The sequence below is a fragment of the Poecilia mexicana genome, unplaced genomic scaffold (assembly GCF_051168715.1).
Source record: "Poecilia mexicana isolate PSO_F unplaced genomic scaffold, ASM5116871v1 scaffold_16, whole genome shotgun sequence".
In the NCBI taxonomy this organism is placed as follows: Eukaryota; Metazoa; Chordata; class Actinopteri; order Cyprinodontiformes; family Poeciliidae; genus Poecilia; species Poecilia mexicana.
Window position 1 is genome coordinate 19,797,981 of NW_028263385.1, and position 18,513 is coordinate 19,816,493.

At 42.5% G+C, this 18,513-nt stretch overlaps 2 protein-coding genes across 3 annotated transcripts; one reads left to right on the top strand and one right to left on the bottom strand.

Moving 5' to 3' along the window:
• Nucleotides 1–154: 154 nt before the first annotated feature.
• LOC106919211 (uncharacterized) lies at nucleotides 155–5,371 on the top strand. Its single transcript, XM_014989428.2, has 3 exons — nucleotides 155–329; nucleotides 450–717; nucleotides 2,035–5,371. Exons 1-3 carry the CDS (start codon nucleotides 303–305, stop codon nucleotides 3,513–3,515), a joined length of 1,776 nt encoding a protein of 591 aa, XP_014844914.1. The 5' UTR covers nucleotides 155–302; the 3' UTR covers nucleotides 3,516–5,371.
• Nucleotides 4,843–18,269, bottom strand: LOC106919210 (discoidin, CUB and LCCL domain-containing protein 1). Of its 2 annotated transcripts, none has more exons than XM_014989426.2 (15): nucleotides 18,033–18,269; nucleotides 14,721–14,942; nucleotides 12,952–13,089; nucleotides 11,556–11,607; nucleotides 11,050–11,122; nucleotides 10,831–10,964; nucleotides 10,708–10,745; nucleotides 10,270–10,461; nucleotides 9,113–9,225; nucleotides 8,720–8,894; nucleotides 8,526–8,618; nucleotides 8,338–8,431; nucleotides 7,379–7,416; nucleotides 7,187–7,297; nucleotides 4,843–6,025 (listed from the first exon to the last, which is right to left on the bottom strand). In XM_014989426.2, exons 1-15 carry the CDS (start codon nucleotides 18,133–18,135, stop codon nucleotides 5,613–5,615), a joined length of 1,989 nt encoding a protein of 662 aa, XP_014844912.2. In that variant the 5' UTR covers nucleotides 18,136–18,269; the 3' UTR covers nucleotides 4,843–5,612. The 2 variants fall into 2 exon arrangements, with proteins under 2 accessions (XP_014844912.2, XP_014844911.2); XM_014989425.2 differs by having other exon boundaries at nucleotides 8,526–8,621.
• Between the last annotated feature and the right edge of the window lie 244 nt (nucleotides 18,270–18,513).

Below are 18,513 nucleotides of genomic sequence, written 5' to 3' on the forward strand. Positions count from 1 at the left end.
TTTAAATTTTGTACGTTTAACGTGATAAAATGAAAAACAAAAAAAGTCATATACTCTCTCATGACAAGTAGGTCTCCTCTAGAACTGAATGGACGGATATATTTAGGCAAAATATGTCCCTGCGACGTCTGCTAGGCGTCACGTGTGTTTGCACGTGACTTATTAACCCGGAAATAGATAGTCTGACTGGGTGTGTTGATGTCAGGACAAAACGTGTTTATTTATTTTATTGTGGCTTTCGTTGTTTTGACACCGTAAAGGGGCAAAGCGGAGAGGTCCCTCCTTCGCCGGCGTTGTAAAGTATGGACAAAGACAAGAGCAGCGATAACGTGAGTACGCTTATTCGTTCAATGATATGGGTTTGAACGCTGCATGTTTAAAGGCCGTGGTTGCAGAGGAAATCATGGTTCCAGTCCACGTCACGGCTCTTTTTGCTCTACGTGTCGCAGCATGCCCAGTGCTCCTGGATGGACATGCACCAGTACATAAGCGATCTTCTCTCGTCTGGAAACCAGTCCAAAAACTCGCCAGATGTGAGAAACGCATCATGGGGGACGACGGCTGTTGCTGCTGGTGTTCCTCTCGGACTCAAAGCTTCCTCGCTGCAACCCCTTCAGCCTCTGCAGCCAGTCCAGGAGAGGAGAGAGGCAGCCCCGGGCAGACTGGTCCACGCTGGGGCAACACACAGGAGGGGAGAGGCCAGAGACAGAGCAGAAGGTGGCATCAAATATGGCAGGCTGTTTTAGCATACAATCAAACCAACCTCATATCCCGAATTACTTTATTTCCTTTAAATTATAATGAACTCCATATCTCTTATTTAAGATATGGAAGTTTATTGATTAACATGGCATTCCTCCACACCTTTACTAAATATCTAATAGAGTTTTATTAGTTTTAAATTGAACTGAAAGACAAAAAACTAAAAATCAAACTTAAATTAGCAAATTTCTCCATCTTTGATATAATTAATATAAATCTATAAAACAGTGAGACGTCTGTGTTAAGATATAGCATTTATCTTAGAGATGAAAGTGTTATCTGGAGATGAAAGTCCATTACAGATCAATAAGATATCAAGTCTTGATGAGTAACAGCTAGAGCTTGACGACATGGACAAAAAAATTATCACAATGTTTTTCTCAATACCTGTTGCAATCTCTTCCCCAATTGGTAAAAGTGTTCACATAATTATAGTGCCTTTTAGGCGACATGAATTGTCTGCCTTATTAAAATGAAAGTCTACAATTATTGTTTTTACTGACATTTTATGATTTTAAATAAATGTTTGAAATTGTTTTATGGTGTACCACTACAGAGAGCTACACAATAATGTTTTTTTTTTTTTCATAGTAGCTGTCGCGTATATTTTTATGTAAGAGGAACTTCTGTTTTTGCGATCCTTCCGTCGAATTCATTGCACATTGGTAAAGATGTGTAAATATCCTGGTTATTACAGCAGAAGAAGCACCACTGGGGAAAACCCCCCACATAAAATGCTAATTCTAAATTGAGCACATTTTATCAATGTGAAAATATCCCACATTAAGAAATTAAAAAAGGTAGATTTTGTTTTTTGTGGTCTAGTAAATAATTTAGCTATATGCTAAAAATTCATGATGCCCTGTTTCCAGAGCTTTAGGAAAAGAAACAGGCCCACAGCATGACAGTTCCTCCACAATACTTAATATACACTTTAAATTCATCTTTTATTCTAAATGCTAAAACCACTTATCATGTCATATTTCTTTACCCAGGGAACAACAGTTAGTGGATTACTCTGATTAACATAAAAAGTATAAATAAATGGTGCATTTATTTGAGAGGAAGTTTTAATACCAATTGAATAAATATACTGAAATTACAAAGTAAAATTTTAAATTTTCAAACACATCTTTACTAGCGATCCCAATAAATATTACAAGCACTGCACCACCTCTTGTTCCATGTCTCAGTAATGTTGATCTTCCTCGTTATTTTTTTTTAGTTTTGGTAAAAAAAAATATGTAACACATTTTTCTTCTTGTTCCACAGGTTTGGATGAGCATCATGCCTGCACCTGCCCCGGCTGTCCTTTCTTTAGCTCCTCGTCCTCCTTTGAAACTTTAACACCCCGACAGTCGCTGTCCTCATCCCTACTAGCTCAAGTTTCATGCCAGCCCAAAGACCTGAGCATGAACCTGTGCTCTCCAGACACCACCGGCGCCGCGTCGGAGCAGGAGTCCAGGCCGTCCGACCGACCACAGACCAACGATGCGGTCAGAGGGACCCAGAGCCAGAACCAAAACCTCGACTCTCCCTTAAGACCCTCAGCAGGCTCTTTGGCTCATATCTCCATGTTTCCCTGCTTCTGTTGCCGCCGAGGAGTACAAACCTGCGCTCACCTCATGAACAGTCAGGAAAGTGCCGACTCCCCCTTTTCCCACACCCACGCCCACCATCACTTCCATCACCACCACTGCCCCATAACGTCGTGCGTTCCCTGCCCTCAGCTGGCCCACTCTGCACAGCTGTCTGCTGCCATTCCCTGCCTGTCCTGCCGATGCTCGCTTCCCACCTGTCCTCAGGTCTGCCGCCATCAGCACAGAGAAGGCCAGCAGCAGCAAGAGGAACGAGGAAGACCCCTTCTGTCTCTGCATCCCTGCATGCACTGCCCTGCCTCTTTTTCCAGACCCTCTCAGCTGCTGCAGCACCAGCGCTCCGAGCATGCCCAGAAGCAGTCAGGCTTCCTCTGCACCGAGTGTGGCCGGGCCTTCAACTCGCACAGCAACCTCCGCATTCACCTGAACGTGCACACCGGCGCCCGGCCCTACTCCTGCACCGACTGCGGGAAGAGTTTCAGCCAGTCAGGAGCTCTGAAGATCCACAAGAGGATTCACACAGGTGAAAGACCGTATTCCTGCGACTTTTGCGGCAGGGGTTTTCCCCATCTGGCGGGGGTGCGGGCCCACCTGCGGACTCACACAGGGGAGAAGCCCTACAGCTGTAGCCTGTGTGGGAAGTGCTTCACCCAGTCAGGAGCTCTTAAGATCCACACCCGCATCCACACAGGAGAGAGGCCCTTCGTCTGCAGCCTCTGTGGGAGGGGCTTTTCCAATCGCTCCGGGATCCGCTTCCACTATCGCACAGTCCACTGCCTGTCAGCTGAACTCGACGGGGAGACGAGACCCAAACCCACGGGATCCTCTCCGGGGCGTCCAAGAACTCTGCCTTCGACCAGCGGTGGACCAGTGACGGTCAGGGCTTCAGCTTCAGATCCTCTCAGTTCCACAGAACTGATCCCTACAAACCATGGGAGGATCCCAACTAGTGGAAATGAGAGCAGGTCACCAGCAGAAGGAGCGGACGGCAACAGAGAGGAGTTGCCCTATGCCTGCGAGGATTGCGGTCTGCGTTTTAAAGACGCCCCGACCAGGAATCGACATCAGACCCTGGTGCACTACTCGCACGACGGCCGGGTGGAAGAGGAGAATCGAGGACAGAGGAGTGAAAACATTCAGAATCAAAATGAATGAAAGCGCATTAATGTTGGTGTTGGTGCCTTCCAAAAGTATTGACATTTCCCAATTTTGCCAAATTACAACCACATGGTTCAGTGCTTTTTGGGGTGGATTTTGTTTTAAAGGCCTACCCAAATTGTTTCATGAAAAGAAAGTGAAGGTAAATGGATCCATCCATTCTTACACCCTTATCCCATTGGGGTCGGGAAGGTTGCTGATGTTAATTTGAGAGTGTCAGAGTATTGCAGGTTCGTAAATTCATAATTAAGGCTTTAAAATGTCTTAATCTATCAAAACAGTGCAAGTTGACCTTAAAGACGTATTGAATTTTGTCGTGGCAGGACTATTTAATCTGGTGTATTTTATGGGACTTTATGTCAATCAATAGTCACGCCCATTATGTTCTGTGAATCGAAGCTAATCAGGCTAACGCTAACAAGCTAATTGCTTGCTAATTGCAGCTTGTTAGTATAAGATAACTAACTAGTTGCTTTTTCCATCTGTCATGGGTAAGTGCACATTTATCAGCAGTTTGTCAAGCACCAGATTTACCTATTAAGAATTTTATTTCAAAAGAAGTTGCTGCTGTAGAGGGAAATACAGTTGAGAAGGAGAGCAGGGACTATCTACGCCGAATGACGTAAGAAAAAAAGATGAAAAGGAAGAGGCTTTAGCATTTAGCTAACAATGCTAAAGCGTGCATAATGTTCTTTCCACTTCACAGTTATGTGCTATTTAGTGTAGGTCGCTCACATAAACCCCCAATAAAGCATGTTAAAGGCGTTACCGAGTTCTGCTCTTGTCAAAGTATCAAAAGGTGTGGACACTTTTGCACGGCCCTGGACGGATAGGGCACAGCAGCGAAATCTGTCGACTGTTTTAAAGTTGTTTTGTGTTTAGTTCATTGCTATGTGCAAGTAATTTGTCCATTTTATTTTATTTCTTCACATAGATCATTCAGACAACGAGGCAGACTTGACTGAGCAGTGATTTGTGTTATTGTGTGGCGCCTATCTCTTCCAGTTAGAAAAAAACGTGTTGTTCTTGATAACATTTTTAATTGTGCCTTATTCTGTAGTGAGAGAGGCAGCTTCAACACAAAACTTGTAAAAGCCCCAGTGTAAAGGCTAATTCAAGAAACGGCTGACTTCTTGTTATTTAGAAGACTGCCATTTATATTCAAAAGATACAATTCAATGTGATTAGAAAAAGTGCAATTTCCTGCTTTTTCATTTTTAGTAAATATTAGATATTGTATTTTTATACAGATTAAAGAGTGGACGCAGAGGTATGTCACATACTGTATGTAACACACATATGAAAGGAAAATAATCCAAAATAGTTTGTTTTGTATACAGTTTTAATAATGACATCCTCTTTTAATTTAGTTTAGAACTTCTTCCTACTTCCAGGACAGTGTTTGTGTTGATGAAAGTCACACTGACGGCATGTGAAACTTTTCATTTCCTCGTCACACTTTCATCCTGTATTGTTGTGCCTTTGTTGTGTTACAACTCCCAAGTACTTTTAACATGTTATTTTTCCAGACAGAAAGTTACACATGTCGTTCAGTATTAGAAATCTGAAGCTCACAAGAGCCACCTAGTGGTTATATGTGGTCACAGCTCCAAACCAGTGTACCTTTAACAGTGTTTCTTCAAGAGTCTACAAAGCGTTGTGAACAGTACGAGCGAGTAACAATCAGTCCACTGTTTTGCTTTCACCTTTTTTAAAAGACGGATGTGTACATTTCTGTAGAAAGTGCAGCTTGTGATTGAACATTTCATTGGTAGACTCTCTGCGTCTCAGACGCAATCAAACCTGTAGTTTCTTTGTGCATTCTATGGAATAAAAACTGTACAAATCCATAACTTCCTGTAAGGAAATATTTTGTCAACATGGCTCTCAGATCTTGTGTACTGACTGGTCCACCCTGACATCCGCTATGAATATGGGGGTGAGGGGGGGCGTCTATAGTGACTCCTGATGTCCTTGAACATCTCTCACTGACACGTTCACCCTGCTGAGCACGTTCTGGGTTAGTGTCCTCTTAGGATCTAAGAGATCCTCTGGTCCAAGTAGATCTGTCCTCCACATCTGATCGCCCTGCATTCACAAGGCCTCCTCATAAGTGTGCTTTCGCACCAAGGAGTCACTTGGCTTGGGCTCTGCGTAGTCTTCACTGGCAGGGCAAGGGCCGCTGGTGTGCAGGGCAGGGGTGCAGTAGCCATTGAACAGCACCCTATGTGAGGGGCAGTCGTACTGACTGTGAGCGGAGGGTGCATGAGCAGGAGGTCTGTGCATAATGCCGTGAAGCAAGCTGGGCGGTTTGTGCTCAGGGGGAAGCTCGCTGAATGGAGTGGCGTACTCGGGCTCCGGGGGAAGCGGCTCGGCGTACTCTGGAAGGTTGCCAGGTGTGTCGTAATGGGCGCAGGTGAACGGAGTGGTGTAGCCTTCATCTGAAGAGGGTCTGAATGTGGAACCGACCTTCTGTCCAACAGATGTAATGGCAGGAGCAGCATAGTCTGGGAAGACGAGAAAAAAAAAACGTCACAAGTCACCTTGTTTTATCAGGTGCAGCTGAATAAAACAGAAATGTTTATTTCAGTGATGTAATTAAAAAATGAAATGCCTTCAGGACTAGTCACAGAGATGCATTTAACATTGGTAACTATATGGTGATGATTATTAAAATTGAGTACAGAAACAAATACAGCTCTAGTAGTGCATTTCCCCTTAAACACAGGCTAATAAAGAGCAATGGATGAGAGTTATGGCCTTCTAGTTCTTATCTCATTTTTGATGGATTGTAGTATACAGACCCTCGAGTGATATGTAATGATTCAGAGGAGCTAAAAAAAAGCCCTCTAAGTATCTTTTTAGAGCTGTCCTTTGATTTGTGGCTATTGAATAACATAATTTAATATCCTGGACAGCTGCTCAGTGGCGCTTGGTCGCTCAGTTTTACGACAGCGTTTATGAGTGGATGACTGGTTCTGGACGTGCTGATGACATGTCCAGATCCAGTAAATCCTGGAGGTCATCAGTAACGCTTTTTAGATTTAGTCCAACAGGAAATAAATGGATTGTGGCATAAAGTGTTTTTAAAAGCAGTGTAGTTTGACCTTTTTAGGACTCTCATATAATGTCTAATTGTGTCACATTGTTAAAATAATTCATATTTCTGACTGCTAATAGATTAATAATTATTGCATTGATGTAAAAACAAGGGCACAAATGGCATTATTTAGGTAATGGGAAAGTAAAAAATTTGGAAGATTATTTTCTGCATAAAAGAAATCTTATCAGACTACAAATGGACCCAACTCTGAAGCTCACCAAGTGATGATAACTAAGATTAACGTGTCAGAATCAACACTTTTAGTCACTGAGTATCTGTGTGAAAAGCTGAATTACAAGCCGAGGGGCTCGATGAGGCAGCGATGGGACTGGCGGGAGAGGGGGGGAGGCAGCCTTTATCAAGCTCCAATTAAAGGGTCTCTTTCAAAGCGACTCTGCGGTCCAAAGAAAGGAATGTTTATGCAGAGACTGGCGATGCGCTGAGCCAGGACAAAGAATGGTTAGGCCTCAAAGAGGGCCTGGTTGGAGCTGCTGAGAGTGACCGCTGATGACGGAGGCAGGGCCGGGTTGACCGAAGAGAGCAGAAAACCTTCCTCAGTTCTCACCGTTCAGAGGGGGGCTCGGCAGAGCGTCGTGCACGCTGCGCACCAGTGGGTAGGAGATGAGCTCCGACTGTGGACACGGGAGACTCTTTGCCTTAAAAGCCTGACAGCCAACTGATGTAAAGACACACAAAGTCAAATTCAGCGTTTTCGACTCTGGACTTGAAATATGTTACATTTATGAGCTTAACTCACCTGTCGGTAAGGAGTTCTTCATTACAGAGTCTTTTTTCCTGGCAAGAGAACATATGAAGGTATTTTACAACTAGATACAAGTTTTATGGACTTTAGCAAGTTTCCATGTAGTATGGTAGTAAAATATTCCTCATCTGTGAGCACAATACAAATGAGAAGATTTAAATAGGTTATTATAGCCATATACTGTGCTGGTCAGACGTTAACATAAACATGCACTTATGATGAACATTAATGTCATATTGGGGGTTTTACTTAGAATTGTTCTTTTTCCAGGATTAAATAAAACTGAGTAAATAAAACGGGTCAAAGAACACATACAGGACTCAGATTTTTCTGAAGCACGCTCTGAAACACACTGTTGTGTATTCTATGATGCACAGCTGGAACATGTGCATTAAAGCTCTTCCCAAATCATAAAATTCAACGCCTCACAAGTGGCAGTAGGAGTTCCACTTATTTATGCCAAACATGTTAATGGTTTTGAAGTCCAAAAACCCTGTTTTAGATTCATCTGTTCTGATTTTTCTCTGCATCGTCTCTGGCAAACTTTTAACCAGTCTTTATATTTTAAAGGTTTAAAGGTTTCTTTCCTTTAAACTACTGCAGTCTCTTTCTGATTGTACAGGCGAATGATGACATGTTAGGGTTTGTGGCAGCTTCTCTTAACATTTTGATTTCAGGGTTATATATACAGCTGGAAGTGTACGAATATTTTTGAGCCTTTATGTGTCATTTTGTGTTATCGAACCACCCTGCGAGAAGAAATGTTCAAATGCGTCATTAAAAGCCCCAGAAAATACGATATTCATGCCAATGGAGTGTGTATGCAATCTTCTTACTGGAACTGTAGAGTCAATGAAAACAGCTGAAGGATTCATTCTAACAATAATCCTGCAGAAAGTCAGAAAGTGGACGAAAGGAGCAAGTGAAACCAGCGCAACATTGATGCACAATACCTTCGCTTCCACCAGATCCCAGCCAGTAGACAGCTCCCACACATCACCAGTCCCAGGACCACTCCCACTCCTATGATCACTGGCTGACTGTGGGCTGCAGCAGAATACGTGTGGAAGGACAGAGTGAGGTTTGCAGAAACAGACTCTTAAAATCAGTTTACATTGCTTCTCCTACGCAAAGTACATACTTAGCGTTGTTTCCACAGACAGGGCTTTCTCAGTGGGAGTGGGTGAGGGGCTTGGGTTCAGGGTATCCACGTTAAACTTGATGGACGGAGACTCTGCTGGAAAAGAAGCAGCGGTTTTACCTCCGTAACACTTGTCAGTCAGTGAAACTGTGCGAACAGATAATATGTGACTCAGGCAAACAGGATGTGCTCACCAGCGGGAGGCCGTGACCTCAGTGTGACCTTGGCAGCAGGGCAACCTAAGAGCTGAACCCGAGCAGAAGCTCTGTCGTGCCAGCTCAGAGGCTGAAGCCGAACAAATCGAGCAACGACAGCAGGAATCAAGCTGTTGAGCACCGTGAGGTGGCCGTCCGTGTACGCCTGAAACACCTGCGAGCGAATAAGGAAAAAGCGAGATAAATTTAGCAGCTGTTAAAGAACCCCGCAGGATTTATACTGACAAAAGTTTTGTTACTTTTGCGTCTCCAGCAGTTCAGTGTTGGAAGCAACATTTAGGTGCTGCTCGGCTGGATTTGTTCGTTTGCCGTACTCTGTATTCATGAATAAGACGAGCTGACTGCGTGTCAGACACATGGTGGGACACCAACCTTTTTTTCTTTGCTCGTAGCATCTTTGTAAGTCTTCCAGCTCTTTCTGTCCTTGCTGAATTGCAGACTGTAAGATTCCATGTAGCTCACCGACGATCCTGTTGTCACTAATCCTGGGGAAAACAACGAGAAGAAGCATGCACATATTTGCTGTGAGTTCTTTCCAAAACACAGCAAAGATGGAGCACTAGTTTCTCTCCTAGCCGATATTCTTGCCGCTATGAACTGTTCTTCAGCCTCCCATTCTCTCCCATTGTTTTAAATGATGTAGTCCTTGCATTTACTACTGCCACCGACTTTGGATATCGTCCTGGTTTCTTTCTCAAAATCATTGAGAGCTATGGGTTCCACTCTTTGTTATGTATTTCCTAAAGAAAGTCATCCTGGTGCTTCTGCGCTGAGATGCATTTCTTTTCCTAGACGAAGCAACTGACAGTGATGTTACTGTTTTTCTACTAGCTGGCCCAGCATCAGTAATACACCTGGCAGATTTAGATTTGGAATAATCTTTTATTGTGACCAAAATAGAAAATACTCCTAGCATGATGATGTAATGTTTGTTTTCTATGTCTGTGCTGTAAACTCCCCTGCCCCCAATAACTACATTATCTTTCCAATAGAAAGTGACTTTCAGCTTTCTTTCTTTCTTTAATAGGTGAAGTCACTGATTGAGCCACTTCTGCCAACCAGTTTTCCCACAACAAAGAACTCCTGGACCATCTCTGTTTGCTCTGTGACTCCTTCTTGCCCTTTAACCCCCTGCTGGTTGTGGAAAATGGACAATTATACTGGACTGGATTCTGCTTTAGGCATCTTCCTGTTCAAAGGAAGCTGTCCCTGTTGCTGCATGCTTCCTCAGGATGACGGATTGCTGCAAAGCCAAAGACCCTAATAAATTGGCTGGCCTTCTTTAGGTAGAGAGAGTAAAGTTGACTTAAATTACTGTAATATTAGGACCAAATTGGACAGTTTCCAATTGTAATCAGACAAATGAACTGGATGGGAATGGGTTTTACCATTTAACCTGGACACAGATGGGTTCTGAATAAATGGAGGTAATTTTAGTTATTACAATACTTAATATAAATTAACTTAATTGACAAGAATCAGAGGAATTAGAGAAGCAAAAAAAAAAAAAATCTATATATATTTTTTACCCGTCACAGTGCTCCTTTCAGCCAGTTCAATCTCCACCCACGGGTTGGGATCCCTGTGGTCTGCTGTCCAGAGCAGGAAGTCATGGCTGGACTCTGTGTTTCTGGAGGCTGAGAACGCTGTGTGCTCTCGACTGTTTTTGTCCCAGAAAGACGATGCATTTAGAGCAGAGACAGCCAGGATGTTGCTACATTCTGTTTGGGAATGAGAGGAAAGGAAGAACGTGTCCCATTGTTTAACAGAAATGCTTGTGTCTTAACTATGTTAATAATGAAGAAAAATTTTTATGCCATGCTGCAGAAAGTGGACTGCTAAGGAATTAAGAGATGCCAAAATGTAAAACACAGCAGCTTACCACGGAGAATAAACTCAAGGAATGTAAATAATGCCCTGCTTGAGGGTGAAACCCTGATTTGTAAAAAACAGAAAAAAGGTCCTACCTTTGCTAAACAGCAGCTTCTTATCAGATAATGACCCCCTGTCAAAACGGCATCAAAGAAAGGTCAAACAAGCAGCTGGCAAACATCACTGTGATCTTTCATTGTGATAACGCAGGAACCAACGTTTTAGAGAGGACTCCATTGGCGAAGGTGGATTCATAGAGCGTGAGACTTCTCCCCTGATTCACAGTGATCCGGCCTCCCAAAGCGTCAGACGTAGCTCCACTGTGGACAGCAGACTTGCACAAAACCGACGTCTGTGACATTAGAGAACAAATACAGTACTTTAAAACTTGGGTTACTTTAAATACTGCAGTTTGGTAAAGGAAAATGTGTCCTTACGTCTCTGTAGCCCAGCTCAGAGTTTCCCCAAATCTCCCCCGGGACATTTTTGCATCCAGCTGGGCAATACACGCTGAGGAGCAGAATCACAGATTGGAAAGAAGCTCCACAGAGACACAGTGTCTTGCAAAAGTATTCACACCACTTGAACTCCTCTACATTTTGTCATATCAAGTTTTAATATATTTTATCTAACAGACCAGCACAAAGCAGCCTGTAATTGTGAACAAGAACAAAACGTAGAACTAAAAAGCTAAAAAAATTATCCATCTTCCCATCAGTATCCAAGGTAAAGTGTTCCCACAGTATGATGTAGACACTGCCATGTTTCACCAAATGAATTGTAACTGCAGCAAAATATGGTTTACGCAGTATTACAAGAGCACTGCTTGGTGTTGTTCTATGAAAAATTATCCAAACAAAAGTTAATGTTATGCTTATAGTGCAACAAAATGTCAAAAACTTCAGCAGGTTGGATTGTGTCTCAGTCTCTGTATCAAACTTACCTTAAATGCTGGAAACTAAAATGGGATCCTCTTTGTAAACAACTAATTAGATCTGTAAAAAAAAAAAAAAAAAAAGAGCAATCAGATGCTAAAATTAATCAACATTCATGAAAGGTGTAGAAACATGGAAGTCTCTGGCTTACACAACACCCACGCTCCCTCCACACACACGTTTGTGTTGCTATCTTTGTGGGGACTTTCCATTGACTTCCATTCATTTCTACAGCCTAAACCTTACCTTTACCCTTTTCCTAACCCTAACCATCACATACCCTAACCCTAACCCTAACCAAATCTCAATTCATACCTTAGTCCTAACTCTGACCCCTGACCCAAAAACAGGATTTCCCCTTGTGGGGACCAGGCTCCGGTCCCCAAAGGGGCAATTGGTCCCCACAACGTAGCATATGTCAGGAAAATCGTCCCCACAAGGTATTACAAACAAACACACACACACACACACACACACACACACACACACACACACACACACACACACACGCACACACACACACACACACACACGCACACACAGAATCATACAGCACAGATTCAGGATGAGACAGTCTGGCACGCTCTAAGCGTTCTATATTAGGAGAAAGGCAGTCGTCTCTGTAATGTGACTGACGCCTTTGTTGCCGTCCCTTAGTCACACAACACGAGTCTCGCCAGCAGCTCTTCTGCCATCATAGTTAACAGATAGAGGTCTGTGTCTCTGCTCAAGGCCTCAGCTCCAGACGCCGATGGATTTTTATAAACAACTAAGTGAAAAACAGGAAACTATGATACAAACCGGAAACCTCACTGAGAAAAGAGGACAGTCTCTCTCATTATATCATAGCAATGAGATCCAAACAATCATTTGCACAGAAAGATCCAAAACACCCTAAAACTTTATTTATGAGCTAAAATATCCAGAAGTATGTTAATACTTAAACCCCCCACGACGGATGGTTTGCAGCAGGACTCGGCGGCGCTTGGCCTTGTTGGGGAAAAAAGGGGAGGTGAACGACCCGAGACAGCCGATGACAAGGAGACTTACTCTTGTTTCTGAGTAAACGCAGCAATGGAGAATGAATGCCGATAAGCCGAGACACATACACACCAATACATGCACACACACGCACGCACGCACACAGGTAAACATTAACAGAACAGTGAGCATGACAAAAACACCAGTGAAAGCTTGTAAATAAGAACGCAGACAGCTGGTAATCATGCATTAAATGAAGCTGGGATTATGTGCTGTTCGTGTCCTGTAAGGGCAAAGCACAGGAGTAATACAGAAACTATGTACTCCAGGACAGTGATAGCATACCGTCTCTCTAAACACCACTTGTTCGTATTGCGTAGCCTAATAATTAGCCAGAAAACAGAGGGATTGCTGCAGACGTACCTGGATGCTGGTCCGTTGCATAAGAGAGCAGGAACCCTCGTCCAGAGCGGTGTGGGCCAGACATGAACGTTACCGTCACTTCGTTGGTTTCAAGAGTCACATTCTTCATGGTTGCATTAAGCTTTCCACACACTGGGCCTGGGAATAAACAACCAGTCAAAGTACAGAAAAACAACAAAAATCTTGAGTAAAGTTAAATTAGTTCACTCATACCCCTTGGACTTTTGTACATTTTCTCAAGTTGTGTTTGACTTTCTGTTTTGCTTGTTTTTTTGTTTTTTGTAGAAATGTTTTCCAATTCAAAATCAGAGGGAGTGCGTTTCTCTTCAGTCTTCCTATTTGCAAAACCACATTTTGTTCAGACAAAGCTGTGGATGTTTGGGAATATGCCCCATTGGCTTTTCACATGTAAAAGTGGACATTTTTTTGCAATCCCTATTGTGAAACACGGTGGCGGCAACCGTCATGCTGTGGGAATGTTTTTTGTTTTTTTTTTCCCGACAGGAAACCAGGAGCTGGTTGGGTTTGACGGGAAGATGGTTGGAGCGGAAAGCAGAATAATCCTGGGCTAAATGCTGATACTCACCACTCTCTGATTTTTATTTGTCAAACTTTTTTTTTTTTTTTTATTCTTTCTACTCCACAAGCACACACTACTTTGTGTTTGATCACATATAAACCTAATAAAACACATTGGAGTTCGGCTTTGCAGCATTACAACATTTTTAAAAATCAATGGAGCATAAATAGTTTTGAAAGGGCTGCTTTTCTTCAGCCGAAGTAAATGTCTTTCGATATTTTTTACTGCTTTTTCATCTTCTGAAATATGAATCATTAAGCCATAAGAAGGTTTTCTTGACCCAAGGGGTGTTTTGTAGTACTAGTCTGTCTTAAAGGCTTCACTTTGGGCACAAAAGACTACTACATAAAAACTGCTCCAACAACAAAGGGATGATGAATCTCTCAGGTCTTCACTTATTTTACAAGCACATACTGTTCACTACAGTACATTGCCAGGACTAGAAAGAGACTAAGTCAAACAGCTAAAGTCAAAAGAAAAGGAAAAAAAGTTTTAGATCCAGAGACTGAAAAAAGAAAAGAAGATCTGGCTTTATGGAAGAAAGAAAAAAAGGTATCAGTCGTTAAAAACTGTCTATTTCTTTCTTATTTATTCTTCAAGAAACCTCCTTAAACCTCTGGTGCTATCCATTAATAATCCACTTTAATAAATGCAGGTACAGAATGTATACTTATTCACAATCATAAGCAAACAAATAAGCTACAGCTATACTGGTAACCTTCCACTGATAGCAGACAAGGATTTTGTATCTTTTTAATGACAATAAATGCTGCAGTATCAGTTGGGCTCAGAAAAAATGATATTTCTCACAAATCCCTGATATTTACAGATGATCTACATTAGCAGCAAAAGACAGACAACAGTGAACGCTTTGGGGCTTAAATAAATCCAACAACCTTCAGGACAATACAGATATCGTCATAATCTCCCAGCCTTGATTTTTGGTGCGCTGTCAAATATCTGTAGCCTCGGGACACAACCTGATACAGCTGGTTGCAAAACGTACATGTGCTTGTTGCAAAATAGGGTTTGTCTCCCATCGATGTTTTAGCTAAATGGCATGCTATGACTATAGAGTCATGCCGGTAAGTTCTCTAATAACGGCAAGGAGCATTTAAGTCTGTCGGCAGGTATGCCGGCAAAACGCTGACTGCGTCTGAGGTCACAACGAAATCGTAGGTGAACTCACCCAGTCTCCGTTCTCCGCTCTTGCCGGTGATCACGATGGATCCGTTTCTGCAGCCTGGGCTGCTCTCGATGTCAAAGTCTCCAAACAGCAGGCGCAGCGTCCGGCCCTCCTGCACGCGCAGCCTCCATTTACACCAGGCGTTGCTGGGATAGGTGCCCGGGTAGTTGGGAGAGGAAATGGTACCTGACTCCGTTCCCAGCAGCGCGTGTCCACAACCGTTACCTAAGGGGAAGCAAGAACGAACTTAAGAGGGCAATGAAAATAAATAGTCAATAAATGAAAGTAGCATCCCCACAGCATGATGCTTCCACCACCAGGTTTCACTGTGGGAATGCAGTGTTAGCTTTCTGCCACACTTGGCCACAAAGATCAAATGTAGCCTTTGAAGGACTATCGTCTGTACTCGGTATTCATGTGGACAGATTTTACTCTCAAGTCAGCTGTGAGAAGTGAATTATTGGCTGCACTTTAAGCAAAGGCAAATTGTCTTAACCGCAGACAGGCTCGTCATAACTTTCCTAAATTAAATAAAGCAAATATTAAAGGCTTTGGTGAAGCATTATTTCAGGACAAATGCATAACAAGTCCAATCAGAACAGGCCCTGCAGACCTGGACATGTTTATATTCATAACTGAGTGATGACACAACTAATTATGAAGGAAATTCCTCTAGACTATAGCATAAGCTGAACAAGTTGCCAAAATACTTATATTAACAAAGGTTAAAAGACAAAGAACTGGATATTTTGGAGAAAAATCTATTCATATGGAAAAAAAAAAAACCAAAAACATTTCGGCCTTTAATTTGATACATCCTCTGACCTAAGTTCTCTGACTAAAACGCTTCTACTGGAACAGAAAACACAAATATTTAGATACCTCGTCTAATATCTGTGTTACTCATAGGAAAAGTAAAAAGCCAATTGAGTCAGAGATTAGTGCTCTGGAAACTGTTTGCGCAAATTCAAGCCCCCACAAAACCCCGGAGGTGACATGTTCCGAGAATGGTCAAAACTTGAGTGAGACATCGAGGCCAGACTGAGCCTAAACATCACTCCCACCCTCCTCCGCCCATCCATATATGGCTCCCAAACCCCCAGATAACCTTCCTCTGCCCCTGTGTCACACATCCTGCATCACACTGTCCACCCCCACATCCCCCCCAACTTCCCAACAGCTCTTCAAATCCCACCACAAACCTTTGAATGCTGCTTCCCCTCCTCAGTTCCCCCAAAGGATTTCTGTGGAAATGCCAGAGTGACATGCTGTTGCTGTGGGCACCAGAGCATGGATCTGTCACTTTCCGGTGGGAGGCCACAACGGCGGCAGTGCCGGCTGCGTTCTGGGTGGCTGCTAATTGTCTCCTGCTGGCTGAACCCCTTCACCTGCAGTCACTCTGACAAACCCGTCTGGTTCTGATTGCATCAAGGAGCCGACGCAGCTCCTCGCAGAAGTATTTATGCGCCTATTAAGCATTTTAGAACCGCAAACTTCAAAAGCACTTTATTGGGGATTTTATGTGATAGACCAGCAGAAAGCAATGCAGAAAAGTGTCGGGAAAATGAGAGTATCGTTCAAATAAAAATGAATTTGTGCTCAACACACTTAACTTTGATAATAAAAAAAAAAAAAAACTCACCAAGTATTAGTAGAGAGAGTCCACTTGTGTGTAATTTAATCTCAGATTAAATACAGCTTTTCTCTGAAGGTCTGAAGTTTGTTAGAGAACATTGGAAAGCAAACATCATCGTGAAGAGCAAGGAATGCAACAGAAAGGTCAGGGGTTATAAAGTTTTGGGGATGTTTAGAAGGGTTTGGTTATAAAAGAGAAACCTTTGAACATCTAAAGGGCACCGATTAATCCATCATCTGAACAACATAAAGGGTAAAATGACAACGGCAAACAAAGAGAGTGTTAATAAGATAAGTACTGTAGCCATGGTAACACTGGAGGAGCTGCAGCGAGACACAGCTCTGGTAGAGAATCTGTTTACATGTGAACTCTGCAAATCTAGTATTTTTTGTAAAAGTTCAAAGAAATCCAAAAGTATGTAAAAACAAGATGCCCATGTAACATGAGACCATACATGACACCGTTTGTGTCGGAAAGAGACATTTTAGAGAAATTTAACAATTTCCCAGTGGGCCAACATGATGGTAGCAGCATCGTGCAGTGGGAATGTTTCTTCAGCTGTGAGAGAGAAGCTAGTTAGATGGCAAGCTGGAAATTCAGGCCACACTTTTTGTTTGTAGAAAGAAATAACTGAAATCCTGTGTTTTTGTTGTACACTTATGCACTAGTGGGAGGCGCAGCATGACTTCAGCTTGTCCTGACCAGTTCAGGGAGATCAACAAAACAGGAATTTAAAGTGTTAAATAAGCAAATGCTGTTTTTTCCACTTAAGTTTTTTTTTTTTTTTTTTTTTTTTTTGCTGGCAGGTTCTTGCAGGTCCGCACTGGCAAACAGGATGTTCACCTGTCCTACCTGTCACTGCATAGGATTATCCCTTACAATCTGCCAATCACTGCAGAGTGAAAACAGAAAACAGGCTGAGGTAGAGCTCCCAAAACCTGTCCCAGCCACAGCTAATGAGGACTACTATTTCAACAACATGATTCAGAATCTGCAATTCACCCTGGACTTAATCAGCTTCCAATATGTGAAGAAACCAACGCCAGAGAGCCAGACGAAAACAACAAAGAAGATGATTTGTGGTGTGTAGTCATAGTCTATGCTGGAGTAATCATTTGTCTCTCTTTGCCTCTGTGTGTAAATATGGTCAGTGTGATTCATGCTTGGGGCTTGAATGAAGTTTAGAAAAGCCCGTGGTAAGGATAGCTGGGAGCAGCAGGTAAACACATGGACGAGGAAGAGTATTCAAAGAATGTGTCCATCATACCACATGGGCGACCTTTGTGCTTTATAAGATGCAGCATTCTACAGTCCTATTCATAAATACATGAATCAAAAGTTGATTTTGACTCATACACAGCAGCAAATATGTCCCAACTTTCAGAAAAAAATGTTAGCTGGGAAACAAGTTTTTAAATATTTGTTTCAGAAATGAGTTAGAAAGTTAGGATAATAATTAAAAAAAAAGCCACGTACTAAAGCTTTACCTGAACTCTTGTCACTTTTCCGACGTTATTAACAAAGTGTTATCTTGTAATAATACATGTTTACCAATATTTAGTTTTTAGTTGTTACTCAGCAAAACGCTAACGTGATGTTAGAAATTCTGTGTCACGTCGCAATAATTTCTGTCTGTTTGTTTAACCAAAAGCGTCAACAGAAAAGGGGCTTTTTCTTACCCTCCTGACAGCGAACATCAACTAAACAGGCGCAAAAAGTAATCCAAAAACTAGCAAAAACAAACTTCATTCCATCCTCGATGGTTTTGCTCTTTCCAAGCATGATTTCCAGCCCTGTCCAAGGAAAAAAGTAAGGTGCATACTTCGATGGGTCGAGTTCTCGCTTCAATAAAAACTCGCAGCAGAATATCCTGCGAAATTACTATTGGCCACGAGTCGTAAACTCGACTTCCTATTGGTTAGGATGACTGTCAATCAAATGATCCCGGGCATTCCATTCCAAATGTATGGGACTCCAAATGTGTCTGTATTTGTTCACGCCAGCACAGTGGTTGTAGAGGTTTTCATAGCACTACCTGTGTAAATGCCATATTTACGAAAAGCAGCATACCAACAAACTAGCTCAAAGACAATAGAGAAAGGAAAGAAAGAATTTTGCCCACGAGTAAAACAATCTACCACTATCCACTGTGACTACATT